At 60.6% G+C, this 27,964-nt stretch overlaps 2 protein-coding genes across 5 annotated transcripts in view; one reads left to right on the top strand and one right to left on the bottom strand.

Moving 5' to 3' along the window:
- The first annotated feature begins 17,431 nt into the window (after window positions 1–17,431).
- NKX6-2 (NK6 homeobox 2) lies at window positions 17,432–20,379 on the top strand. The gene is made up of 3 exons (XM_033209261.1): window positions 17,432–18,019; window positions 18,109–18,281; window positions 18,397–20,379. The coding sequence occupies exons 1-3, from the start codon at window positions 17,614–17,616 to the stop codon at window positions 18,649–18,651; spliced, it is 834 nt and encodes a 277-aa protein (XP_033065152.1). The 5' UTR covers window positions 17,432–17,613; the 3' UTR covers window positions 18,652–20,379.
- The window catches only part of INPP5A (inositol polyphosphate-5-phosphatase A), a 236,686-nt gene continuing 228,803 nt past the window's right edge, over window positions 20,082–27,964 (bottom strand). For all 4 annotated transcript variants that reach the window (XM_033209257.1, XM_033209258.1, XM_033209259.1 and 1 more), the window contains 4 exons: window positions 25,690–25,801; window positions 22,617–22,685; window positions 21,603–21,690; window positions 20,082–21,514 (listed from right to left, as the gene is read on the bottom strand). In XM_033209257.1, the coding sequence (XP_033065148.1) occupies window positions 21,610–21,690; window positions 22,617–22,685; window positions 25,690–25,801 (262 nt within the window). In that variant the 3' untranslated portion in view covers window positions 20,082–21,514; window positions 21,603–21,609. The remainder of the gene's footprint in view (window positions 21,515–21,602; window positions 21,691–22,616; window positions 22,686–25,689; window positions 25,802–27,964) is intronic.

Here is a 27,964-nt window from a genome sequence, read left to right on the forward strand (position 1 = left end):
CTTGCAGTGAGCCGAGATCACACCACTGCACTCCAGCCTGGGCGACAGAGTAAGACTCCGTCTCAAATTTAAAAAAAAAAAAAAAAAAAAAAAAAAGGTCTACGAACCTATTCCTATAGCTGGAATTTAAAAAAGAATAAAGATACCATCAACCGCTGGTGAGGACACCAGGAAATGGGCTCTCACACATTGTGGTGCAGCCTCTTTGGAAAACAGTTTACCTGATTCTTGTCAAGCCGCAACCCAGCAACTGCACTGTTAGGCGTTTAGCCCAGAGGGCGGGAAACACACGTGCACACAAATGCGCACAGGAGTGTTTAGAGCAACCCTGCGTCTGTCCACGAGCAAACGGTCAAACCCGGCTCTGTCCACCCAGGGTTAACACTGCCGGCAACAGAAGCAAAGGAACAGTGGCTCCGGCCCGGACAGACCTCCAGGAGTTGGGCTGAGGACAAACCCAGCCTCAGAAGCTTCACACACTGCAGGGTGCGGCTTGCAGAGTATCTCAGCGCAGCAGAGCTCTAGCACTGCACAGTGAGTACGCCTGGCACGGCGGCCGGCTGCTGACACACCAGCTGTGTGTCTTGATTGTGGCAGCAGCGCCCATCCCTACCTGAGAAAGGAATGCCTGTACCAGTGGTGAACACAGACCACAGCACCCGCAGCTCGCCGAGAGCTTGAACCAGTCTCACGTCCCGGCTTTGCCGCCTGCTGCATCTGTGCCGTGTCACCGCTGGGGAAGCCAGGGAGTGGACGTGCGGCGCCGTGCACTGTTTTTGCAACTTCCTGTGAATCTATCATTAATTTAACATAAAATTTTTAAATGCACATCTTTGATAATATTGAAAGGTTATGTGTGATTCCCCTTTTTTTGTTTGATTTTTCTTTTTTCAAATATATACACACACTTGCTTCAGTTTAGGAAAAAAAAAAAAAGCTAACTAATGACCAGGAAATAAAGTCAAATCAGAGCTGCGCTGGAAATATGGGTTCCCTTCTATGGAGCTGCTGGCGCCCACCCAAACAACAAGAATAAAAGCTTCTGGAAATATTTCATCCGTGCAGTACCACATTTTTTACCCTGCGCTGTGTCCACGCATGTGAGAAATATTAAACAGTGAGTGCTGTTCCATGCATCACAGGCTTTAAAATAACTTTCTGAATTATGTCCCGGCAACATAACAAATCACGTTATCAATTAGCTTCCGTAACAGAAGTGGCATTCTGTAATATATTCAAGCATAAAAAAATTGCATCGGTGAAATTTATGTAACCCTAAAAACTGTAAGGCAAGAGCAGAAGGCCTGGGATTTATTGGAGATGATGGGGGACGGAGGGTGCTCTCGCGGTGTCAGCCCTCAGCCTGCAGGCCCTGAGCACACTGCAGAAACCACGTGGGTTGTGGGGGCCGGGACTTCCGGGAGATGCGCAACCAGCCGGCGGGCCCCCAGCCCAGGCCTCCCTCATGTCAGAGGACCCTCGGGATCGGGGAGGCAGGGACCCTCCTGCACTGCTGTCCCCACTTGGACAGTGACCGGGTGAGCACAGGCCCCAGGCCACACGCTCGGCAGCCCCATCTTCTCCCCGGAAAGCAGCTGGAAACCTGGCCCGGGCCTTCGGGAGAGCACGGGGTGAGGCTCACTGTGCCCAGGCTGGGGGCTGCCCCCAGCTTCCTGACTGCGTACTGGGCGAGGCGACTTCCCTCCAGCCCTGGTGGTTCCCTCCCACGAGGCCTCGTCCTGCTCGGGTCCCAGGTGGGTGGAGGGCACCCCCAACAAGCTGCCCAATTTGGTGCCCTCAGTTCTTCCACCCTCTAAAAATGTCCGTTTATTAGTTTACAGATGGAAAATGTTTACACATTTAGAACGAGGGTTTTAGGAAGCGCTCCCTCGTAGCCCGCACCCAAAGCCACACCAGACGGCAATGTTGAGGGCTCCTTTCTGGCCCCCTTCAGCCTCCGTTCCTGCACAGTGAAGCTCGTGCTGTGTCTCGAGTAACTTTCCCGGCTTCCCCACTTGGAGATGGTCAAGTCCGAGTCCTCGTTTAAAGCCCCCCTTACCCTGCGACAAGCACCTGGCAGGGACCCTCTAAAGCAGTGTGAGTTCCAGCAGCCCGGTCTCTGGAACGCAGCCTCGGCCCCTCACTGCACCGGCGGACGTGGCCTCTCTGGACAGGGCCCCATCAGGTCTGGGCCACAGCAGAGTGGGCTGGGGGGGCTGGGCACAGCTGGTGCTCCCCGTCCCATACCCACTGGGGTCACACACATGTGGCTTGGAAGGTGGGTCCCCGAAATTCCCACCCAAAAGGCCGAGGGAAGGCCAAAAAGTGTGGCCAGCACCCTGCAGTCGTTCTTCTTTTAATCCCCAGGTGCACCTGCAGCCCCCTGACCCCTACCCCACCTCCGCCTCTCCCTGCTTTGGCAGCCTCAGGCCCTCCCCTGCAGCCTGGGGGCCTGCCCTGGCGCCCTTGGGTTCCGGGAGCTCCCGGGATGTCCCCTGAGCCACACCCTGGCCGTCCTCCCCAGAGACACAGGGGCTCTGGGCTGCAGCTTCTAGGCACAGCCAAGAGGCCCTTCAGACCGATTTGGATGAAGGAATTAGGCGGGTTAATAAAACTAAAATGTTCACAGACGCTTGTGTATAAATTTCTATTAAGTTGCCTCATCCAACACTGGTCTCTAATAGTTTAATTTCTGTGTTAAATAATTAAAACTCTATCTTCAATTGCTGTGAACAATTGTTTTCCTTAATGATCTTCCCAGAGGAGCCAGTAATTTTATATCTTGTAAAAATGATTAAATGGCATCATTATCCCATATCTCTGAAATATAACTCAGCAACTTCAGGAGAGGCCATTTGTATTCAATTAATGCTCCCTCGTGCGAGACGTGGGTGTCACCTCACGCCAGCCTTACCCGGCTGTCCTCTTTTTATGATGACGATGATGAAGATGGAAACAACCAGTTTAATTATCCCATTTCCAACACAGAAATCAATTTCCAATACATCTTCACCCGTAAGAAAAAAAGGCAGCCGTGGTTCCTGGGAAGGGCAGGAGGAGCGAGAGTCCTGCGAGGGGACAGGGTCGTGGGGACAGGGCCGTGGGGACCCGGCCAAGGGGGTGGACCTGAGGCTCTGGGGTCGGTCAGCTGCTCATCCCCCTCCTGGCCCCCTTCCCAAGTGCTTGGCTGGGCCCTGGGAGCTCCCTGCCCCTCCTTGCTGAGCTCAGGGCTCTGCACCCTCAGAGGGGCCTGGGCCCCCCACCTCTGTCCTGTTCCCAGGGGTTACCCTCCCCTCCCCCTCCCCCACGCCTCCCTCTGGCCCCACAGCCTCTCCAGCTGGGCTCCAAGGGGCCGGGGCGTGGGTTCCTGGGATGCTCCCGCTTGCTGGGCCGACATGCTGACCCCCATCGGCCCGTCCTGCTGTCCTGGAGCGGCTTTAGCGTGGCGCAGAGCCACTCCTGCTGTTAGGGTGACTCGAGGGACACGCCTGCCTGGCTACTCATCACTGTGCTAGTGGCCAATATAATCTAATTGTTTGACATTTTTATCACAATTCACTGGGACCGGAGCGAGCTGGCTAGACTGACACCCCGTGCAGTCGGCTAATGGCCACACAGTTACGGGCAGCTCTTACATGTTCTTATTACGGATTTTAATTCTTTGTGACAAGAGGCAAGAGATGGGTTAAGATAATGGGGATGCAGCTGAACTCCACCTGCTGCCTGTGGCTGGAGCCCATCCAGACCTGCCCATCTTTCTGGCCCTGCCCTAAGTCCAGCCTGGGTGGGGTCGGGGTGCTGGAGGGACTTGGGGTGCTCAACATCCCAAGGGGCAGAGACCCTACAACCCCTGACCCCAGGAGACCTCGTCTTTGGAAGGAGGCTCTTGAGGCCTAGGCTGGAGGCCCCTGCGGAGCCCGTACCCCAAACCCTGAGGGCAGAAGGCTGGACCCAGGACTGTCCTGGGGTGCCTTTTAAGGGGCTTGAGAAGGATTTTTCTTGAGAATCCCAGCCCCAGAATGTACTGCCACCTTTGAGGAGCTTGGAGACCTCAGCCCCTAAATACTGGCTGACGTACAATGGGGTGAGGCAGCCCCCCACCAATATCAGGCCCTAGGAGAGGGAGAGCCCCAGGACTTGGGGCCACAGGACTCACTCAGAAGGGAGGGGAGTGGCTCCATCACAAGTAGCTTTGCTCTCTGGGCTGTAGGGGCTGCTCCCCTCCCTTCTCCGCATCACTGAGCCCCAGCCCCGCAGGGACAGGGCCTGAGACTTCCCAGAATCCTGTGCCTCTCTCTGGGCCCCATTCTTGCGGACTGAAGAAATGAGAGTCAGAGAGAACCAGGGTCCCTTAGTAACAGACCCCCCATTCCTGGCCAGGTGTGCGGCCAGCTTCCCAGTGTCCCTGAGAAATCTCACGCCTGTCATCCTAGCACTTTGGGAGGCCGAGGCAGGTGGATCATGAGGTCAAGAGATGGAGACTATCCTGGCCAACATGGTGAAACCCCGTCTCTACTAAAAATACAAAAATCAGCTGGGTGTGGTGGCAGGTGCCTGTAGTCCCAGCTACTGGAGAGGCTGAGGCAGGAGAATCACTTGAATCTGGGAGGTGGAGGTTGCAGCGAGCCGAGATCATGCCACTGCACTCCAGCCTGGCAACAGAGGGAGACTCCATCTCAAAAAAAAAAAAAAAAAAAAAAAAAAGAAATAGAACCCCCATTCCTGGCCAGGTGCATGGCCAGTCTCCCTTGCAACACGTGTGGCCATCTTACTAAGTTCTGGTTCAAGGGATGTCCATAAAAGGGAAAGTTTGCTCTTTTTCCTTCCTGTCTGCAGGCTAGGATGGAATTTGATGGCTGGAGCTTGGCAGCCATGAGGTACTATGAGGTGAAATCTATGTGTCTCAGATGGCACAGCCACAGTTGGAAGGAGCCTGGGTCCTCAGTGCTCTCGGTGTCAGAAGCTTCCCATCCTGACTAGCTCACCTCAGACTCCGTAAACATGAGTGAGCAACAGCATCTCCCCTGGTTTAGCTCTCGCCAGAGAACCTGATGCTATGGACGCGTGGGGCCACAGGACCACACGGAGCACGCGTGGGAGCAGGGGTCCCGGAGCCGCATTTCCCCTCCAGCGTAGAGTCCTTGAGAGCAGGTCTGCCCGGCTTCGAGGGTGGGGCCTGGGCCTGCTGCCCGAGGCTGCTGCGGCCCCATAATTGCTTCCAGGGGTGACGAGTGTGGTTCCTGAGGCCGCTCTGTCCTGTTCATCCAGGAATTCCGACCCGGGCGAGAGACCAGGCGACAGGGAGAGGAAGGAGGGGGACTATGGACAGAGGACCAGCCCACGTGAGCAAGACTGCAGAGGGGATGGTCCAGCAAGAGGAAATACAGGTTCTGTTCTGGTTACACAGCTTCCCTGGGGAGGCAGAAAGGCACAGCCATAGCAAAGACATGAATGTGGAGAGAAGAACCGGGTAGGGGTGTCTGCATCCCCCCCACAGAGAGACGTCCCCACCCCCACCTCAGACATCCTCACCCCCACCCCGGAGAGACGTCACCGCCCCCACCTCAGACATCCTCACCCCACCTCGGAGAGACGTCACCGCCCCCATCTCAGACATCCTCACCCCCGCCTGGGAGAGACATCCCCACCCCCACCTCAGACATCCTCACCCAACCTAGGAGAGACATCACCGCCCCCACCGCGGAGAGCCCCAGCCCCCTGCCTCGAGGGGCCTGCACAGCTACCCCATGTCTGGGTCTCTGATGTCGGAAGTGCAACCTCAGCCTGGCTGGCCCTGTGCTGGGGGCCCCAAGGCCAGAGGCTGGGGGAAAGCTGGGGCCCCACCCAGGCCCTGCAGCCCGTCCCGAGTCACTCGCCCGCAAGGCCTCAGGAAGGCCAGGTGCCACGGGGGTGTGTGACATCGCAAGGCCAGGCTCTGCATCCTGAGCCTGTAGCCCATCCAGGTGGAAGACGGGGGCCTCCAAACAGGGCCTTGGGGGGTGTGCGTTCCCCATCAGTCAGTACCTGACCGCACACCCCACAGGCTGGCCAGGGCTGGGCAGTCCAGGGAGAGGGGCCCCTCCAGTTTCCAGCCAACTCCCCCAGATGGCCCTTGAGCCACCCAGAGGAGTCCCCGCTGCCACCATGACTGAGTTTCCTGAGGCCTCCCCGGCCACACGGAACCGTAAGTTAGTTAAACCTCTTTTCTTTATACTTTACCCAGTCTCGGGCAGTTCTTTATAGCAGCATAAAAACGGACTAATACACCAGGCCCAGGTGAGGCGTCCCGGGCTCAGGTCAGGGCCTACACTGGGCACCACCTTCCCTCCTCTCCTCTCCAGTGAGCACCAAGCCACATTACTTGGGCTGGAATCCCGGCGCTGGTCCTGGCCAAAGGGGGATTTACCGGCCCCGGGCACCCCCTGCCCGCCTGTGCTGTGGGACGGTGCGTCGAAGGCGGCCGTGTGGCCTGCGGGTCTGGCAGGGAAGTGTGGAACTGCTTCCCCACTGGCGTCTGCGTTTGGGGGTTGCCTCTTCCAAGGAGGCCCCACAGCCCGGTACTCCCCACATCCCACACAAGCCCTGGCCCAGAGCCTCACCATGGGGCGTGCTCTAGGGCCATGGCAGGAAGAGGTCCACAGCTCCCTGAGCAGCCAGAAGCCTCCCCTTCTCCCGCCACAGAGGACGGCAACTTTTTCCCAGGCCCCTTCTCCCAGCCCACTGAACAAAACCCTGGAGCAACCAGGGCCCAACAGCAAATGGCCCTGGTCCTTCCAAGCCCAGTCCTGCCACGAACTCCACAGCCGCACACGGCCCCACTCCACCCACCCATACGGTTTGTGAGCCACTGTGACCCCAGGCTTCCCCCTAGCTGTGCCCACCCTGGAATCCCACACATCAGGGCAGCACGTGTGAGGCCTCGGGCCACGACTGCAGCCTGATTTCAGCCCCCACCGCGCCCAGCCCGGCTGCGCTGGCCCACCTCCGGGGCACACCGAGAAACACGTCTCCTAACAGGACTGTTCCGTCACGTCACAAGGTGGAGGACGCTGGGGGAGGCAGGAAAGGCCATGGAAGAGAGAATAATCCAAGACCACGCAGACCCGAACCACATGCCGGAGAGACCCAGGGAGAGGAGACACGGAGCTGTGTTAAACCAGAATTATTCAACCAGTGTAATGCGTCCGAAGAGTCATCTTGATTAAAAGTATCACATAAGCTTTTTCTTACAATGACATACAGGTATTAAAACTGTCAAGTTTGTCTGAAAGTCAGTTTTTCCTCCTTATCTTGTAACCTAGTGACCAAGTAAGAAAAAAAAACCCAGGGCCAGCAATGCACCTACAGTCCAAGGAGTACTTTTTAAATTTTAAATTTTTTCTTACTTTATCTGAATAAAAAAAAATCATTAATATAATTTCCAAAAGCCAAATGAAAAAGAAAAAAACCTTACACCAAAAAAAAAATGTTAATAGAGCTTATTTATCATCTGTTTCACTCTGCCCAAAGGTAGACAAGTTATATTAACGAGCTTGGTCACAGAAATATTTCCTATTCATAAAACACACCGTTTTACCAGCTTTGCAAGACCCTCGAATTCGAGGCGGACAGCACAGTCCTGCAGGGATGCTGACCGTGGCAGAAGCAGGGACGTGCGATGAAGCATCAGGCAGTCCTTTGTGGAAGGATCATTATGAAAAACCTGCGCAATCTTGTGGCTTCCCTCGAATTTAGCAGAATAGGGTTTGGTCTCTTGTGACGCTGACGATCTCCTGTCTTTCCCAGTTCCTGAGGAGGCACCAGTTTGCAAGGACCCCATCGTTTGAAGGAATGGCTGCCCCGGCACCCAGAGACCGAGGCGGCAGCAGGCTCTGTCCTCCACACACGTTCCAGCACCTCCCCAGGTGTAGCGGCTCCCACCTTGGCGTGGGCACAAAAAGGGTAAACAGGCAAACAGCAAAAAGGCAGTTCTGCACCCCCATCCGCTGCCGCCAGCAGGGACCTGATTCCTGTCATCTGTCACTGGAGAAATCCTGAAACGGAGCCTCCAGTTCCTGCGCTGCTGGCCCAGCGTGGACACTCATGCCATGCCAGTGAGAACGGGCACGGGGCGTTGGGAGGCTGAGGGCCCGGGACCAGGCTGGGCACACCCAGGTTCATGCTCGACAGCTCCCAGGGAAGGACCCAGGGGAGCTCCCTGCAGAACCCCAGGAACTGACCGTCGCCGTGGCTCAGACGCTGGCGAGTGGAAAGAACCGAAAGGTTTACTGCAGAGTGCGAGGCAGCAGCCTTGAGAAGGGCCAGCCTGCCCAACAAAGCACAGCGGACGCCAACGGGAGAAAAACTGCCACCTGCCGCGCTGCCAAGGCTGCATCTCTTCATTCACCTGGAGATACTGTCGCCGCCCCAAGGTGGCTCAGAAGCTGCCTCGAGTCTCCAGACGTCCCCAGAGCAGATCTCAGGAGTGAAATGGCCCTGGGTTTATGGAAAGGACTCCAGGTGTTCTCATTTGGGGACCAGAGGCCTGCTGGGGTGGCCCGACGTCCTGGTGCGGCGTGGCCTCCACTGCCATCATGGGCGGTGTCTTTGGCTGTGACTTCGAACCTGGTCAAACCGTGTGACCCCTGAGAGTGCTGGGAACAAGCTCAAATCTCCCTGAACTCAAGGTCCCCAGCATCAAGAGAAGCGTCCAGAACCCACTGTGCCTGAGGGTTGGTCCCAGAACTTCCAGGAACTCAGGCAGCACCTGCTCCGTCTGGCGAGGCGAGTGCCTGTGATGCATTTCCTAAATCCTGTGCTTTGTTGTTTTTATCAATAAAAACAAGACATGTTCACAGAAAACAAAACAAAACAAACAAATGAAGCACAGCAGAGAATACAACGAAGATGTAGGGTGTGCCTGCTCCTCCCTCAGAGGCGCCCGCGGGTTTGGTGCCCAGAGGCTCCTCTGGGCTTTTCTGGTGCCTACTTACAGTTAACGATGAAATGACACAGATCTGTCTGTTTATTTATTATTGTTATTTTTTTGAGACAGAGTCTCACTCTGTTGTCCAGGCTGGAGTGCAGTGGTACGATACCGGCTCACTACAACCTCCGACTCCCCGGTTCAAGCAGTTCTCCTGCCTCAGCCTTCCTAGTAGCTGGGATTATGGGTGTGAGCCACCCACCACGCCTGGCTAATTTTTGTATTTTTAGCAGAGACGGGGTTTCACCATGTTGGCCAGGCTGGTCTCAAACTCCTGACCTCAAGTGATCCACCTGCCTAGGGGACCGACCCTGGGACGTGGCCCGTGCACACCTCCTCCTGCGTCCTCTCCCAGAGTGGGCGCCCCCATCTCCTGGGGGAATGTGAAATCTGGGCGCCAGGAGCATTTGCACCTGGGAGGGCAGGTTCAGGGCCCTGGGAGAAGCCGAACAAGTAGCGTTGTCTGGGCAGGAGGTGCAGTCTCGCTGGGAAAAGTGGATTAATTCAGATTAATTGAGCTCAACTCAGTCAGGGATGGCAGAGGCCAGGACAGACTGAGACCCTTCCCCAGCTCCCATGTCCCTGCCCATCAGTTCCCCCGTCCTCCCTGACCCCCTGACTGCCTCCACTGGCCCCCACAACTCCGCCGGCCCGCACCCCTCCCCACCAGTCCCGTCTTCCTATTGGACTCCCTTTGACTTCAGGGCCTGAAGCATTTCCAGAACCAACCATCACTGGGAAGGCCACGGCCCCCTAGGATGGCTGCATGGGCAGCCTCAGGCTGTGGCTCAGGGACCTGCGATCCCAGGCAGGGGGTGCCAGACCCAACTGTGGTGGGAAAGCTGCAGGCCGCCCGGCCTCAGGGCACCTGCCCAGACCAGGACCCAGGGCAGTGGCTGTCCTCCTCAGCCCTGCCCTGGAGACGCTGACTCACCTGAAGCCTCAGGGCCTCAGGCCCCAGATCTGCCTCCGACTCCCATGCCAGACAAGGCGCAGTTCCCTTGGCTGGGAGTGGAGGCTGGGGTGGGGGGGCAACGCTCCAGTCACAGATGGAGTTTCTGTTAAGCTGATGCAGGTAGAATGGCCAGGGAGGGGCAGCTTGGCCAGGGGGCCTCACACGGCAGCTGTGTTCCCCAAAAGTCAGAGGCCACTCCCCAGGCAGGGGATGCCCTGGGACAAGTGTCCCATCCTGGATAAACCCTCTCACAGGCGATGCCAGCATGAAGGCTCTGGAGATGAGGCCCTCGCGAGCCTGGACATGCCGGGGACAGTGGGCAACCCCTTCACTCTCGTCTGACACCACCTTCTTGTGGGGACCCTGCCCTGGGCTCCCCATCCAGAGACCATTTTCTCCTCACAGACTCGCCCCTGCCTGTGCACGCCCCCCGGTGAGGCCCTGGGTGGGCTTCCCCTGCCGGGAGAAGTAGGCACCTCTGCTGTCCCCCGTGCCTGGCAGCTTCCTCCCCACTTTTGGGTCTTCCCAGCAACCCACACGGTGTCCTGGTGGCAGCCCCTGGCTCCCCCACAGCTCCTGGGCAGAGGGCACCTCCACTGGCACCACACAGTGACCCAGCACAGGCTGGTGGCCTCCGATCACACCTGTGCCCCCGGTGTTGGCACTGTCCCGGCCGGCGTTCACTGCGAGCCCTGCGCCCATCTGAGCTCTGCCCGCCACTGGAACTCAACCAAGACCCAAGATAAATGGACAAAGAAGTGACACCCCGAGAACTCAGAGCATCCCGCAGGGCGGGGCTCAGACAGTCCTGAGCTGCAGCTGTCCCGCGCTCGGCTTCTGTTACACAGACGCGGCCACCGAGGCCCTTGGGCACCCAGGGCCTGGGCTTCTGTGAAGACCTAGACAGGAGGGGCCCCGAGGACCTGCAGAGATGCCCATCATCAGGGGGCACCCATCGTGGGGAGGCACTGGCTGTGGCACCACACACCCCTCGCCCGCCCGGGGGCCCTCACCCATCAGGAATCCCCCGCACAGCACCGTGGCCCAGTCTGGAGTGGCGCCAGGAGCCAGCCCCTCCGGAAGCCCCCTTAGCCGACGCTGGTCCGATCTCATCCTCGGATCACAGCCAAGGCGCCGGAGCAGGCTCCTGACACAAATCTCCAAGGGCTCAGCACTCAATTAGTGCGAGCGCCACGTGGCCAGACGCCCAAGAGGCCCTGGGAGAGAGCTCATTACGCCGGCTGCACATCTGGTGCCCCAGAGCCCTGGGGAATTAGCTCTGGGCGTGATTTACAGCCACGGCTCCTTGTCCTTTCCTGAAGGAGACAAGATTCTTGGGACCCCAGAGAAGAGCGTTTCTGAGGTGATGCGTGGCCGTCCCACAGGCGGCGTGGCCCCTCCACCTCGGCAGCCACGGTGGCCCGCCTGCTCCTGGGGAGTCTCCTCCAGTGGTTGAGGGGGGCTCAGTCACCCCCAGCCGGCTCTTGTGCCCACAGGTGGGAGGGCGGCTTCCTGCATGGGCTCTGATGTCCTCAAGGGATGGTGTTGCCCCAGGGCCTCCCCAGCCAGAGCCCGCAGTAACTGTGTGCTGGCCACTGCAGGGGCGAAGAGCCTTTTCTGGCCCAGCTTGTTGGGACTGTGGGGGCCCAGGTGGCCAAAGGTCTCCAGCTGAGGGCCAGGTGCCTCCAGAGGCAGGAGAGCCGTGCCAGCTACTCCATGGAGCTGCCCTCCAGCGGCAGAGGCCCCCTTGGAGGGCCGCTCACCAGCTGTGAGCTCCTTCAGGCACGGGCATCCGGTGGCCTTGTCCCTGGGATCATGCAGGACCCAGGAGGGGAGGCGGGGCTGTTCCCCTGGGGGCTGTGGGACACCCATGTGAAGACGGGAGGTCCCGGGCAGTGCACCCTGGGTGGCAGCACAGATATGGGGTTCTCAGTGCCCGCCAGGGAGCCAAGAGGGCCCTGGAGGTGTCTGTCACCCAGCAGGGCTGCTGACCCAGGGGAGGTCCTGGGGGTGGGCCCGGAAGGAGAGGAAGAAAAATGAGCGACAGACAGGGAGGAGCTGCGCCTGCAGCCCAGAGGGCAGGGGCAACGCAGGTGGGCGTCAGGGCCGAAGTCACACGGCCAGAAACCTGAGCGGTGCTAACAGATGGGGCAGCTCAGCTCGGGACCAAGGAGCTTGGGACGTGCCACCCTTTCTAAGAACTTCACCTGAGAAGTGAGTGAAGATGACGGATTCCATCAGCAGAAGGCGGGGGCACTCGCACGGGGCAGCTCCCAGCAGCTGGGGTCCCAGGGATGTGTCCCCAAAGCACGACCACCAGGGAGAAGAGAAGTAGCCTGCCCGGTGTAGACGCTGCACCCACACAGTTCCTGGACTCAGCGTAGACGCTGCACCCACACGGTTCCTGGGGTCCAATGTGTGCGTGAAAATGTCCTGCAGCAGGGCTGAGGCTGAGGAAAGGCATCCCCTGAAATCTCTGCACCAGGGCTCAAACGCCTCGCAGGCCCACCACAGCCCCCCGTGACACCTTGGCCGCTGGTCAGAGCTGGCCTGTGCTTCAGCAGTAAAAGGCACCTTCATCCAGACGTTCCAGTCCCCTGCAGTAGAAAAAGTGTCCTCCCAATGAGCAAAGGGCCCCTCATCTTCCCCAGATGGCATCTGGGTGTCGAGGGACCCACTGGGGCCCCTGCTGAGGGGGCCTGTGGTGAGGGTGCACCTGCTGCCCCTCCTCTCCCCAGCTCTACTGCTCAGATCCTGGCCTGTCTGCATCCAGCACCCCCGGGTACCCTCCTGGGAGGGCTGGACCTTGTCTCTTGGCGGCACTATGGGGCCCTCAGAGCCCTCCCTCTGGTTCCAGGCAGGGCAGGGCCCCTCCCAACACCATCAGCTGCCTTTGGTCACTCCCGCCCCTGCCATCCAGGTCCTCCCAGCCCTGCCTGCGGGTGGAGCTGCTCCCTGCCAGGGAGGGTGGGCAGCCTTGGTGCCCCTGCCCACTCCCAGCCCCTGCCCTCTTAGCCCCCCTTCAGGGCCTCCTCAACCCGTGGGTGTTCCAGATTCCACAGCCTGGCCCATATCTTCCAGGGAGAGTGTTTGAGTGCCCGGGCACCCACTGTGGTCCCATCCCAGCCTCCAAGTATCCATCCCTGTCCTGGGCCACTTGGCACGGGAGAAGCGGTGCCATCTCCCCAGAGCTTGATTCTCCACTTCACGTGGACCCGTAGGTGTTGGCAAGTGGGCAAGAGGCCACCATAGCCCGGGAGGAGGGGGCACCTGGACACCCCACCTGGAGCTGCAACCCCCAGAAGCTGCCCGGGCTCTACCTGGACACCCTCCAGCTCAGGAGATGGGGTGGGGCTGAGTTTGGTCCAAACAGCAAGACCTCAGGCTCAACTGGAAATGCCATGGCACCAGGCCCCACACATCCAGCATGTCCTATGGCTCAGGGTTCCTGGAGGCACCTCCACAGTACCTGCTCTGCCCGGTGGGAAGTGGGGTGTGCAGTCCTCCCTCTCCAACCCGCAACCCGTGCTCTGAAAATCGCTCTGAGGCCTGCAGCTGTCACGTGTGTTCATTCACCCAGCATGAATTCAGTCCTCGAGGTGCCCAAAGCACAGGGTCCTGCATCCATCCATGTCCTGAGCAAGCCGGGGAGGAGGCAGACATCAGACACGTCCACCAATGCCTTCAGCAGGGGGCCGGTACCAAGAGGGGCAGCTGTCCTGGCCAGGAGTGTGGTGGCTGCACCAGACAGGGTAGCTAGGGAGGCGTCCCTCAAGCTGAGACCGAGTGGAGGAGGTGAGCCATGTAAAGTAGGGGCAAAGTGGCTGGGGTGGGTGAGCCTGGGGGCCGCAAGGGGACCAGTGGAGGGCCTGGCAGGCATGCAATGGAATTAGGTGGTAACAGGTGGAGGTGGAGCCTTGCTATCTCTGAAATAATGCCGGTGCCAGCAGGCTGATGCTCACCAGGCAGCACTGGAGGTGTAAGGAGGGGCAGGCTAGGCCAGGATGAGGAGTGGAGCCTCCTCTGCCCACCTAGGGTCGTCAACTCCCACCGCTGGGCCGGTCCCCACCCCAGCCCTCAGCGCTCATGGCCTTTCAGACCTGGCTGGGTCCATGAGCCCAGTGCCACCCGGGGGCTTCCTGGCTGGGATCTGCACCTGCCTCCCAGCTCCTTCCCGCTGCCCTGGCAGGGCTGCCCCCAGAGGGCACGGGAGATGGGGTTGGGGTCTGTCTTGCGTGGGAGGCAGAGCCCCCGTCCAGTTGTGCTGTGCGGTGGGGTTTTCTCCAGCCCCCCTTCCCCTTCCTCTAGCCATTGCAGAGCGTCCTGGTGGGCTCCTCTGTTTCCAAGCAGCAGAGGCACCCCTCCTGGCCCTGGGCTCCTGAGGGGCCCTGGTAACCCCACCTCTCCACTTCCGGGGGTGGGCACCCCAGAGGGGTTCCTTGGGTCATCTTCGGCCTTTATTTGTTCTTTGGTTACGAGGACCCCAGGGAGGCCCCGTCTGGGTCTGGAATGCCTGGTGTGGTTGCCTTGTCAAGCTTGGAGAGGTTGGGAACTCGCTCATTTAAGGAAAAAAGACAAAGCACTGCCTTTGCCGGGAACTGCCAGGAGACCCGGCCTGGGAGCGCGGTCAGGGCGGGCAGCTTAGCAACTCGCCTAGGGCTGCGCGGGACAAGTCACCTCAGTGATAAATCAGGGCTTTGTGAAGGCGAATGCAGGCTCCTTCCCTGTGTGGAGTTCCCCCGTCGCCCCTCAGCCCCCAGCGCACACCGGACAGGGACACCGGGGCCTAGGCCCGCTCTCCTTCTCCGCCCAGACACCCGCCGTCCTCCCCATCGCCCGCTGCCCTTGCAGACGCCGCGGGGGTGCAGGTGCAGCGCGTTTGCTGCTCTGACCCGCCTGCGCCCGGAGCCCGCCGCGTTTACGTCGCTTCCTCCGGACAGCCGGGGCGCGGTGGGAGCCCCACAAATACAGGCTGAACGAGTAACACAAACGTTGAACGGCCTCTGCCAAACCCCGCGCTCTGGGTTTTCCAGCGAGGAGCGTTGGCGCCGATGCCCGAGCCTTCCTCTCAGGACGTTTGCTCCCAGGCCAGGAGGTGGCATCGCGAACCTCTCCAGGCAGCGGGGCCCAGGGCGGCGGAGCCCAGGCAAAGGCATCTCGGTCGGAGGCGCTCGGACCTTCCCGGGAGGAGAGGGCGTTGTCTCGGTGGTTTCCGAGAGGGCGGCGCCGGGGGCCGCGGGGGAAAAGGTGCGGGCGGGAGCTGGAGAGGAGGCGGGGCCCGGAGTGGGCGCCGGGAAGCGCCGCTGAAGCCACCGGACCCGCCCGCAGCCCCTCGGGGAGGAGGGCGGGAGAGCGCGTGGGGCGCAGACCGGGGAACCGGGTAGGACGCGGCACCTGCGGAGCGCGCCAAGACGCCCACGGCTTAGAAAAACGTGGGAGAGAGACCCCCCCTTACCCGGCTCCTCTGCGCCCCCAACTCACCCTGGACCCCATCCCGCGCCCCTGGGCCCTGGAGAGCCGCACGCTCCGCAGCCAGTGACACGCCAGCCCCACCCGCGACCCCCCGCGTTCCCGCGGCAGCCCAGGGAGGACCCGGGGGCGCAGACAGACCCAGGGTCGCCGGGCCGCAGCGCAGCGCCTCCAGGTCCGCGTTTCCTCAGCCATAAAACAGCGTTAACGATGCCCCCCGCCCCGCCCCTCCGGGGTGTGAGAGGAGCCAGAGACCGTCCGCAGCGCGGCTTCCTCCCGCCATCCTGCCCGCGAGCTCCTCCCCGGCCTGAGTTCGGGCGACCCGCGCCCCTCCCGGCCCGCCCAGGGTCTGCTCGGCCGCGTGGAGTCGGGGTCCCCGGGCGACGGCAGCCCCCGCCCCGCCCCTCCGCCCGCCCGCAGTTCCCGCGTCTCAGCTCAGAGCCCGAGCCTTGTGCCGCGCGCGCTGTCGCCTTGGGGTGCTGGGAGGGGCCCGAACCCGACCCGGGACGGCCCTTCCTCGTGTTTCCTCCGAGGCAGCGGGGCGCGGGGCCGGGCGGGCGCTGGGGGTCCCTGGGGCAGGCTGCGCGGGGGCCGATCACTGGCGGGGCAGCCGCGCCCAATCGAATTCCAATCCCAATCAAGTGCGGACCCGACGGGCGAAGCGAACCGTCCGTGAACGCGGGGCCGCACCTCAGTGGAGGGGAAGCCGCCGGGGCCGCCCGGAGCGCGCACAGCAGAGGCAGCGGCGGCCGCACCACGGCACCGGAGTTTTCCAAGCCACCACCCAGGAGCGGCCGACGGCGCCAAGTCCCCGCCTCGACCTGCACGAAACGAAAACGGACTCTGGAGCGGGGCGGGAGGGAGCGGACGTGAGACCCCCGGCCCGAGCCCTGGGCGCCGCCCTCCTGCTTGGCACCGACCCCCTGGCGGCCGGGGCGAAACGGGAAAGTCGTTGCGAAGGAAACTCCCCCAGGCCCGAAAGCGGCCTCGCAGCGGCGGTCCCTGCGCACACACTCGGGGCTCCCCACGGGCCGTGGGTCACAATCACAGCCGCCCCGTGTCCCTAAATTAATACGAGACGCCACCCCAGAGGTCGGAGGGTCTGCTCGCGGCCGCCTTGCGCGGGGCTCGGAGTCATCTCACCGTCCGGTCTGCGGGATGAGCGAGCGGCTCCCGGTGCCGGGGGAGTGGGGCGCGGGGGACACAGGCTTCACGCGCGCGTCTAACGCCGCGTTTCTGCCGCTGCGCACCCAACCCGCACCCACGGTCGGGCCCTGGACGGGGCTTCCGCGCTGAGGCCGCCCTGGTCTCTGTTCCCCCGGCCAGGGATTCGCGAGAGGCGGCCCGTGGGCGAAGTCGTGGGCCCGGGTCACATCCTGGGGGACCCCCAGCGGGCAAGCGCCGGGCAGTGCGTGTGGTCCCGGGACCCGCCTCCCCGCCCCGCTCCCGCCGGCCTCACTCCTCCACCGCGCCGGCCGCGTGTCGGCGAAACCAGAGGCAGCTCCGTGCGAGCCTCGCCCGGCCATGAGGCCCGTGGACTCCGTGGACTCCGAGGCCCGCGTCCTCCGCCCTCCTGTGGCCCCGACCCGCCGGGAGCGCGTTCCCCGCCAGCGTCCGCGGCCGCCCTCACCCACCGCAGCCCTGGGCGGCGGAGCAGTCGCGACTGGGGCGCGGGCCGGGGCTCTTCCCCAGCGGGGCACTCGGAGCGCGCGGGCGGGTCCTCAAATCTGCATTCTTTCCGTTAATAAAATATGTTCTCGTATTTTTTCCTGATTTCGCGTGAAAACCTTTGCCTAACTAAACTCCCATCCAAGCGGGATTTATTTCGTCCCCGGGGAGATAAATCAGGGGGCGAATTTACAGCCCAGGAGGCACCTGCCGCGCTAATGGGCCCTTCATGGAGTGCGCGGCCGGCGGGGGCGCGCGGGCGGGGGGGGGCGCTGGCCAATGGCCGGACCGCAGGGTCCGCAGCCAATCACCGCGCGCGCCGCGCCCCGGGGGCCCCAGTTATCAGCGCGTCCGTCCCGCGCGGCGCCGCTCCGACCGGCCCCGGAGCCGCCGCCGCCGCCGCCCGCCCGCCCCACGCCGGAGCCGCCTGCCCGCCCCCCGCGCCCCGCGCTGCAGCCAACGCCCGCCCGGGCCGCGCGCAAACTTCCCGGGCCGGCGGGCAGGGGCGGCGGCGGCGGGGCCCGGATGGGAGCCCGGGCCGGCGGCGGCGGTGCCCATGGACACTAACCGCCCGGGCGCGTTCGTGCTGAGCAGTGCCCCGCTGGCCGCGCTGCACAACATGGCCGAGATGAAGACGTCGCTGTTCCCCTACGCGCTGCAGGGTCCGGCCGGCTTCAAGGCGCCCGCGCTGGGGGGCCTGGGCGCGCAGCTCCCGCTCGGGACGCCGCACGGCATCAGCGACATCCTGGGCCGGCCCGTGGGCGCGGCGGGCGGGGGCCTCCTAGGGGGGCTGCCCCGGCTCAACGGGCTCGCCTCGTCCGCCGGCGTCTACTTCGGACCCGCGGCCGCCGTGGCGCGCGGCTACCCCAAGCCCCTGGCCGAGCTGCCCGGGCGCCCGCCCATCTTCTGGCCCGGCGTGGTGCAGGGCGCGCCCTGGAGGGACCCGCGTCTGGCCGGCCCGGGTGAGTGGCCCGCGCGGGGGGTGCGGGGCGGGAGGGCGCGGAGGGGACCCCGCCGGCCGCTGACCCCACTCCCCTCCCCTCCCTTGCAGCCCCAGCCAGCGGCGTCCTGGACAAGGACGGGAAGAAGAAGCACTCGCGCCCGACGTTCTCGGGCCAGCAGATCTTCGCGCTGGAGAAAACCTTCGAGCAAACCAAGTACCTGGCGGGCCCGGAGCGCGCGCGTCTCGCCTACTCGCTGGGCATGACCGAGAGCCAGGTGAAGGTGAGCGCGGCGGGGCCCGGGAGAGCAGAGCCGGGGGCCCGCGTCCTGCGAACGGCCACAGCCCCAGCGCCAGCCCCGGGCCCCGCGGCCTCCTGACCGCCCCGTCCGCCCCCAGGTCTGGTTCCAGAACCGCCGGACCAAGTGGCGCAAGCGGCACGCGGCGGAGATGGCGTCGGCCAAGAAGAAGCAGGACTCCGACGCCGAGAAGCTGAAGGTGGGCGGCTCGGACGCGGAGGACGACGACGAATACAACCGGCCCCTGGACCCCAACTCGGACGACGAGAAGATCACGCGGCTGCTCAAGAAGCACAAACCCTCGAACTTGGCGCTGGTCAGCCCGTGCGGCGGCGGCGCGGGGGACGCCTTGTGAGGCCGCGCGGGGTGGGGGCGAGTCTATTTTTGCAGAATCCGGGGGCGGCCCCGGTGGGCGCGAGTCGCTTTGTATCATCAATAAATTATTTAACGGGTCCCCGTCGGAGCCGCCGCTCCGGAGCCTGCGCCGCGTGTTTCTTCCGTCTCGAACCCGGAGCGAGGCGGCCCCTCCCGGCCGCGGCGTCGCCCCTGCGGGACCCGGCTTCGGGCGCGCGGCGGCCTCGGGTCCTCCGGTTTCCCGGTGCGGAGGCTGCGGGCCCCGGGCAGGCGCGAGGAGGCGGCGAAGGCGCAGGGAAGGGGCCCGGCCCGCGGGAAGGAACCGCAGCGACAGCCGCCAGGAGCCCGGGACAGCCGGGGACGGAGCAGCAGGTACGGCCCGGCCTCGCCTCGGGGCGGATTCGGACGCGCTTGGGGGGCCCCGAAAGGGCGGGTGAGCCTCGTACCCGCCTCGAGTCCCCGCGGGACGTTTTCCTTTCTTCGCTTTTCCCGCTTTGGGGCCGCGTACTCGTCGCCGCCGGGCACCCGTTCCCGCTCGGCCGAGGGTTTGCTCCGGTGTTTTCCGAATCCCTCTGCGCGTAGCGGAGCATCCCACAGGCGCGCCCGGGGCTCAGCCGGTGGAACCGGGTCTGAACCGCTGCACGGTGGCCCTTCGGGCGCCTTCCCGCTAGGTCCTTCCGCGGTGGGAAGCAGTTTCTTCCAAACTAGGATCGCAAAGAGAAACCGAAATAATTCCGCCCGCGGACGGCGGGGCCTCCCACGGGGCACGCGGGCTCAGGGAGCTGGACGCCCCCGGCGAGGCCCGCAGCGCCCGGCCAGGGGCTGCCCTGAAATGCTCCGCGGGGCTGAGACTCCGGCTGACAAAACCCGTCCACCCTCCCGCAGCCTCTGTGGCCGGGTCTGCCTATCGCTGCATCCTAATGGGACTGTTGAGTTTTGATTTTCAAAAATTAAATGTAAATAATTATATCATTGCGGCGGTAGGATTTCTCCTGGAAGGCATTTTCGGAAACGTTAAAGAGAAATAGAAGCGGCTTCAACTCGGCGCATTTTGTTTCAGGCTCTTGGCCGCCTTCACAGGGAGGCAACCCGGAGGGCAGACGCAACGCTTTTCTGTGGGGAGCCTCTCAGCTCAGCTCAGAGCAGACGGGCTTCCAGTTCTAAAGTTTTGAGGAAGGCAAAGCATTTATAGAATCCCGTTTTAAAATGATGAGGGATAAATCCTTTATTACAGTAGAAAGTCCAAAAGGCTGTTTTTCTCCTCTCAAGGAGCGGCTTGGTGTTTTGTGACAGTGTGTGATACAGTGAAATTCCAGGATTTCTAATGAGCTTGAGCTCAAGTAACAGGATATACAGGAGGCCCTTCCCCTGAGTTAGCATTTCAAAGGCGGCAGGAGAAGGGAAAGGAAGGAAAACAAAGCCACACGGGACTATTTTCACCATGGTCAATTTTATTGCTTAGGAACCAGGCCAGTCACTTCTAAAGGCCCTCAGAACGACCAACAGCTGAAACCCGTGGGGCGGACTCCGTGCTGAACTGCGGACAGCGGCAACCACAGCAGCAACACGGTCCGGTCCTTCCACCAAGAACAGACTCCGCAGCGGACAGCAGTCACTTGCAACGGTAGTGATTTATCCCAGAACAAACACCCACCTAATGCCTTCACCCGGTCCGGGAACTCTGTAGTGTTCTAAAGTAAAATCAATAAAACATATATTTGTGTTTCATCAGCAGACTCTAATCACCTTTTAATGCTGTACTTAGTGCTAGGAGAAAAATATTTGCAACAAGGTTATTACATGGGTTGTTTGTAGCGGAGCAATGAGGAAATGTACAGTTTTGTTTCTCTTTAATATTTTTATATACAGCCCATGTTAAAAGCAATTTCTATTGGAAGCAAACTAGGCTATTTCTATTTCTCCCATGATATTATTGTTGTAATGTAGAATACTTGGCACCATAAAACAGTAACAAAAGACAGACAAACGGTTTACAAAATTCTTAAAAGGTACACCCAGGCTAGCTATAAACTTCACATTCAGTTCTTAATATTACACAGAAGAACGGCACGGGAGTGGCGGCCCGCCAGTGCAGACGTGCTGTGGGGCCGACCTTACCCACGATGGCGAGGCCATGTGTTTTTCTACGAATTTGTGTGTTGATGGACACACAGCTGAGCTCCTAGACGCCAATGCTGCCTGCTGATGGGACTCTCTTGTGCATTCATACTGGAAAGTACATTTAGCATAAGTTTTGGTAAGATTTATAAATTATTTTTAAAAAGTATATATTTATATATATTTATATATATATAAAAATGGAAAGCAGCTGCAGTGTGATTCAAAAACCATGTGACGCGGCGCAGAGTGCCGCGGAAGGGGCATCGGCAGAGACAGACCCCTTCGCCATGCTGGGGGCCATGCTGCCGGCCGGCAGAGGGAGCGCCCGTCTCGGCTTCCCCAGCCCCTGGACACACCTCCACCTGGCAGAGGGAGGTCTCTGGACATGGGGGAGGGGTGGGGTCTCTGTGCTGGAGAAGCCCCTCCACTGACAATCATTAAAAACTGAAAACTGTGAAGTCTACGGTACAGACCCTCTTTGCTGTCTATTAGAGTTTTGACAACAGGACTGTGACTTATTTTTAAAAAACCAATATTTCTACTTAATGTCACATGAACAGACGAGACAGTGAGGTATGTGAGGCTGTTCCGGAATGGTCCGGAGGCTGAAGCGAAGTGTGGGGCTGGCCGTCTAGCAGGTGGCGCTTGGGTGGGTTCTCGATGCAGCTTTGAAGGTGCGTATTCAGTACACGGCTACAGGGAGGGCTCACGAAGGGTCCTCTCGTGGCGCTGGCATCTCTTCCCTGTCATGGAATTTGTAATTTGTTAAAGGAACAAACGCACCAGGAAAAGCTGTGTAAAAGCTGAACTAGAGGGAGGAGTCATATTTACCACCACGTCACTGCACGACACAACACTTGTGCACACGGGCATGAGGTTTACCTGCCCCGGGCATGATTCGGAAGGCCAGGAACACGGGCTGCAGCAGGAAGAGAGGAGGTGTCAGCACGGTGCATGTGGGACAGCCCAGCACACGCCGCCATCTCCCGTCGCACCCCTGGACCCTGCATCTCACAAGGGCAGCCATGAACCGGGCTGGGAGGAGCTGATGGCCAGCGGAGGCAGCTCGGCCCTTGTGTGCAGCCACCGCAGGGCAGGGGTTGGGAGCCCCCTGAATGTGGAACTGGAACCAGGCCGGCCATGAGAGGTTTCGCAAGGAAGGTGTTATTTCCAGGTAAAAACTTAATGGAAAAACTGATCTAAAATCATGGCTAAATAGGCCCCGAATGAAGCGGGAAGGAAGGCTCTCCCATCCTCAGCTCTGCCGCACCTGGCAGGTCCAGCGTCTTCTCCGCGTGTGTTTGGGGCTCACAGCTCTGGGCCTCCAACGTGGAAGAAGCTAACTCATTTGTTTGGCTGAAAATGAGATTTGATACGTCTCCTGTGCACACTCTTGAGGTGCAGTTGCCTGAATAAACCATGTGTGCCAGTGCCGCCCCTTGGCACGCGGTGGGAGCGCCCTCACCCCGGCTCCCCAGCTGATGGTGAGCCTGCCCCAAGAAGGCCATTAAAACACTGCGGCTGCGTACTTGCAAAACAGCCGTCAGAAACGATCCGCTGTGGACGTTTTTCTACAAATAGTAAAACGATGTATTTTATTCTATTGTAACTAGTCATTTCTGCCGTCTTCCTACTTACCCACCTAGCTTATGATATTTTATTCCAATTAAATCAAAACAGACCAACTTGGCCTACTCTGTAGAGTCAGACTAAGAAGACAGGAGAGCAGGAGAGGAGAGACTGGCCAACCCCCACCCACCCGCCTGCCAGCCCCAGCCCCAGCTCCCCGGCTCCCTAGCTTTCCCCGGTCCCCCGGCCCGGCCCCTGGACCTCCGTCTACGTCACCTTGTGGTCTCCCATGCAGACGTTGGGCCCAATGTGGTCATAGGTGACAACCTTCTCCTCGCTCTCCGACTGGAAAGGGGAAACAGAGATGGGTGGGTGTGGGGAGGTGGGGCACCCTGGGTCCAGTAGGGAGCTGACCAGCAGGAACATCAGGGTTTTGTGGGGGCAGAGAGACGGGGAGTTCGGCCCCTGCAAGTACCTCCCCAGCCTCTGCCACCCGTCCTGCCTGGCCCCTGAGAGAGAGGCCAGCCCACGGACCAAAGGCTCTGGTGGCGTGGCAGCACCTCAGCACCTTGGCCCTGGCCCTTTCAGCCAGAGGTATCTGCCTCTAGGAGGGGTCGTGTGGGGAGTCACGAGTGCTGGCCCTGCTTCCAAGCTCCCCTCGCCCGGACATGCTCCTGGGCTCTCGGGGGAGTTGCAGGGGACCCTGTTCACAGGAGTGGGTGCAGCCCCAGATTTCTGTGCAGGTGTGCCCTCTGACTGAGGCAGCCCATCTAGTTCCAATTTTCCCACTTCCATTTGTTTTTGACTGTTCTGTTAGCTTAGAACTCAGTGTTGAGATGAGAACAGACACCGAATTCCATACCACTACACAAAGCAATCTGTGCACAGTAATTCACGGCTGTGTGTCCATTTCCCGGTGGGTGCCTGTATTCCGGGCGCCTCGGGAAGGGGTTTGCTGCTGGTCAGCACTCGGCTCTGGTTGGGCTGGAATTTTATATCCACAGCTGAAGCATCTGAGACTATCGAGTTTAAACTGAATTATCTTTAATGCAGTGGGAAGCTTCAGGTCAGATTTACTTTCCAGCATGGGCGCCTGCCAGCAGGGATGAAAACACACGCTTCGGCACTGTATGCATGAGCACCTTCCCGTCTCGCGGGCGGAACGGCGCCTCCACGGAAGTGGGGAAACATTCATCAAACGCAGCGTGGTAATTTACAAAGGCAGCATAAAATTGTGGATTTTCAACTGCATAATCTTTGGACAGATAAACAAATTACGGTGGGCACAGGCAGCACGCCGCACACCTCACTGAACACTTGTCACCGAGGCTCGCAAGCAGCACCGCCCGCGTCCCGAGCCCCCTTCAGTGTTTTAGGACTGCGGAGGCAGGATGGAGCTTGGTGACGAGGTGACAGCGCGTGTCATGATGGATGAGGCTGCAGAGCGCGCCCACTGCCCATTGGGTGGCCCCATGGGGAGAGCCTGTCCAAACTCTGGCCCCAGGAGGCGGGGGCTGTCAAAGGCCGCCAGGTGTGCGTTGTGAGGCTCTGTCCCCAACCCTGAGCATAAACTGACAAGTCCGGGGTCCAGAGAACCCGAGAGGCTGTGAGTGATTGGAAAACGGGCTCAATGCTGCCATGCTGTGAGCTGGCAGAGCCCTGGAAATGACAGCACAATGTGGGGAGGCCACAGCCCTGCCAGCCTTCTGCCCTTGGGCACTGCTCACCAATCAGCACTTGTGTGACCTCTGATGTTTTCCCGGGGATGGCACCTGTGCCTGAGTCCCTGGGAGGCTCTTGCCCTGCCGGCAGTCTTGGGCTCCATATGCCCGACCTGTTCTCAGTGCCGGCAGGTGGGAGCACCCACCATGTGGCACCGAGGGACTGGCATGCCCACCAGTGAGCCCAGCTAGAGGGGCAGGGGTGCGTCCACAGCCGAGCCCACTCCTGGGCTTTTAGGCTTATGGCCAGCATGCTTCCTCAGTGATGGGCACAGGCCCTGCCCACAGGCCAGAGGTGGGGCTGTGTAGGAGCCAGGCTGGCTGCAGACCCCAGGGGACTTCTGGCCAAGGGGCCCTGCCTCCAGCCCAGGCCCGCGCCAGGCAGGCTCCTCACAGCACAGCCAGGGACGGAGGGCAGGCTGCACCCAGGGTGCTCCAGGATGTAGGAAGGAACAGTAAGGAACCTGGCCCAGCAGACAGAGCTGTGTGGCGGAGGCCAGCAGGGTGCATCTCAGGGATCGGGGCTGCAGAGGGTCCCTGCCCTGCTGAGGGCGTGCCTGCACCCAGGTGCTTGCTGTGCCTGGGGTCTGCTACCATCTGGCACAGGGATACAGACGGGCAGTGCAGGACAACAGGAGCCTCACGCAGCTGGTGTTGAGGTCGGGGTTAGTAGGGGCTCCTGTCCCTGCTCTGGGCCTGGGACAGTGGAGAGGGTGGGCAGAACCCACCAGACTGGCAGTGGTACCACCAAAGTCACCAGCCTCCTTCCGAGTGCCCACTCATGTCATGGTCAGAGGCTCCAGCTCTGGTGCTGGGCACAGCTGCAGTTCCCACTCACGCCTGCAAGCTTCATTATTATCTCCATTTAATTTTCATTCACGGGGTTGGCAAAACCAATTCAGATATTCTTGTGAAAACACTCCTTATACGTTACAATGTGGGAACCGAAAAATCACAGGGTTGGCCGGGCGCAGTGGTCCCCCCTGTAGTCCTGTAATCCCAGCACTTTGGAGGCCGAGGTGGGCAGAAAGCTGGAGCTCAGGAGTTTGAGACCAGCCTGACAAATGTAGCAAGCAAGCCTCATCTCCTTTTTTGTAAAAAACAACAACAAAATTATTTATTAAAAAAAAATCACAGGAAATCTGAAAATTTTCCAAGGCCCAGGTCATCTCCTGAAAATGCTGTGCATTCATTTTTACCTTATCAAGGCTCCCAATGAACGTGGCTCTGATTTACAACTTAGCAAAACAGCCTCAGACATGTCTGCTGTGCTTCACGGCCTGGGAGTGCTCGAATGCCCAAGAGCACATTGACTTCCAAGGATACAATGAACTACGATTTGAAAACACATCCTGCCGACCACCCGTGTATATTTCAACCTCACGACGATGCCGGCTGCCCATGGCCCAGGAACCTGGCTCCATCTGCTGCTGCCCTAGCCCAAGTGCTGGCTCGGAGGTGACCCAGCACGGGGGTGCAGCTCATGGCAGGATGAGGTCAGGGCCCAACCTGGCAGCATTCCCCAGACTGGGTGCCCCCACCCCCAGGGCCCTGTCACCAGGCTGGGCCAGACCAGACCCAGTGTTCCACGTCCCTCTGCACCCGGGGCCGGGGCAGCACACACTCACCCTCAGCACCAGCTCCTTGGCAGACGGGGACATGAGGATGCGGTCACACCAGGCCGGGCACCGGGTGTTCATGTACTGCTCACCCTGGCGGGCGTCCTCACTGTACGGGTAGCTGGGGAGACACGAAGGCAGAGGGTCAGCCAGTCGGCTTGGCCCGTCCTCAGCCCCAAAAGGACGGCTGTGCCAATTCCCTCCCAATACACCTTAGAATGGCCAGTGCTGCCCGGGGAATGCGTACACGTATGGAAGTTTCTAGAATATAAAACCAAATTCACAATTTAAGTTCTATATCAAACTTATTTTTATGTGAGACTAAAGTTTAGTTATAGCATAGTATCTTCACATCAGTCCTTCTTTTACTGCATGAAATTGTCTGTTGAGCTTTGGTTTTTGTTGGTATTGTTGAACATGGTCTAAAGTATGATGAAAACCTCCATGGAAACAAAATGGCCGTCAGTGTCATCTGGTCCCAGGACGCTCCTCCACCCGGCGACCCGGCCTGGCTCAGCTCGAAACGCCTCTAGGTGCAGGCAGCTCTGGGGTGTGGGGTGTGGCACCTGTGTCTCTCCTTTGACCAATGCTGCTCCCACCTCGGGGAGCGTCCAGGTGCTCAGGCCATGGCCTTGGGTCCCTGCTGTGGTGGGGAATGACTGTCCCTGACTCACTGCTTCCCGGGCCTGCCCATGCCCTCTGTGGGTCTGGGAATGGGACTGGCTACGTGGCAGTGCCACTAGCCCTGAGGGCGGAGCCCTTCACCCACACAGCGCATCTCTCACCGCCCGGGGTCTGCTGGCTGTGTCTCTGCCACCCACTGCCGGCCATGGCACAGCTCATCTGGGCTCCTCAGCGGCCTTCCTGTGTTTCCGAGCCGCCGTTGGCCCTGCCCTCACACAGCAGTGCAGTCCACACACACACATGGACTCATCAAGCCTCCAGATGAATGGAACATGCAAGCCTAGCCGCCACTTCTGGGCCTGCAGGTTCTCAGGGGGCCCAGCCCACCCACAAGGCTGCAAGTCCACCCCCACGTGGGCATGTCGTTTGGGACTGCATTGAAGTAGTAACGAATTCCACTTGGAGTGAACGAACCCTGGGGTCCTGTGGCTGAGCTCAGCCACCTGCCCCTAAGTGCAGTGTCTGCTTACTCTCAACATCTCCATGGCCTTCATCAGTGTGTCAAGAGTTTTTCAGTTAATTCCAAAATATCACACAGCACCTGTCGCGACTGGGATCTGATTCTCTGTGAAATTTCCCTGTTGGCCATGACTGAGCTTCGGGTCCATCCTGGCACCCCAGCTGCAGATTCTGCAGCCCCTCCCATGCCCCCCGGACCCCGCCCACAGGGGCACCTGTGAGCCCTGTGCCCAACCATCTGGAAACAGCCGGGGACTCGGAACTTGCTCTGCCCTGACACAGGAGCCCCCACCCTTCCCCGCACTCCAGCGGGAGCCGTCTTCCACCCGGCCTGGGGCAGAGTCACTACTTGGTTAAAAGCGAAACCTACGGAGGGCCTACGTGTTATGCATGTTTCTGAAGAGCACAGAGCATAGAACAGTTGCAGGTTTTTTCAGAAGCAGCAACCTGGCGGCCTGTCCCATTTCACACGTTTGAGAGGCCGGGTCATCTTGTTCAGGAGCTTCTCAGCCTGATCCCAACCGTAGACACGAGTGGAAACTGGATGCAGGTAGGGGCCTGTCCAGTCCCTGGACACATGTCCACTGCATCCGGACACGTGTCCACTGCCCTCCCACATGCGTCCACTACCCCTCTGGACACACATCCACTGCCCCCCGACACGCGTCCACTGCCCCCCAGACACGCGTCCACAGCCCCCTGGACACGCGTCCACTGTCCCCCCGACGTGTCCACTTCCCCCGACACGCGTCCACTGCCCCCCTGACACGCGTCCACTGTCCCCGACACGCGTCCACTGCCCCCCGACACACGTCCACAGCCCCCCGGACACGCGTCCACTGCCCCCCTGACACGCGACTCAACAGGAGGAAGGAGCCTGGGTGAGAAGGGTGTCCTGGCCTGGCTGTCGGGGGCAGCACCCTCAATCCACCACCAGGGGTGCTCTGGCCCCCAACACCCAGGGAGAAATGCAGGCGGGACTGGTTCCACCTGGGTCCGGGGAAGGCCAGTGTGGACTGCACACCACCGCTGTACCCATAGGTGGGAGGCACTGGTGGGGCCACACCAGGGAGAAGCAGGGGCCACACCAGGATGCGGGGCCTGGACGCTGCCCACCAGTGACTGACGCAGGAGTGCCAGG

This window comes from Trachypithecus francoisi, unplaced genomic scaffold (assembly GCF_009764315.1).
Source record: "Trachypithecus francoisi isolate TF-2019V2 unplaced genomic scaffold, Tfra_2.0 Lachesis_group9, whole genome shotgun sequence".
Lineage (NCBI taxonomy): Eukaryota > Metazoa > Chordata > Mammalia > Primates > Cercopithecidae > Trachypithecus > Trachypithecus francoisi.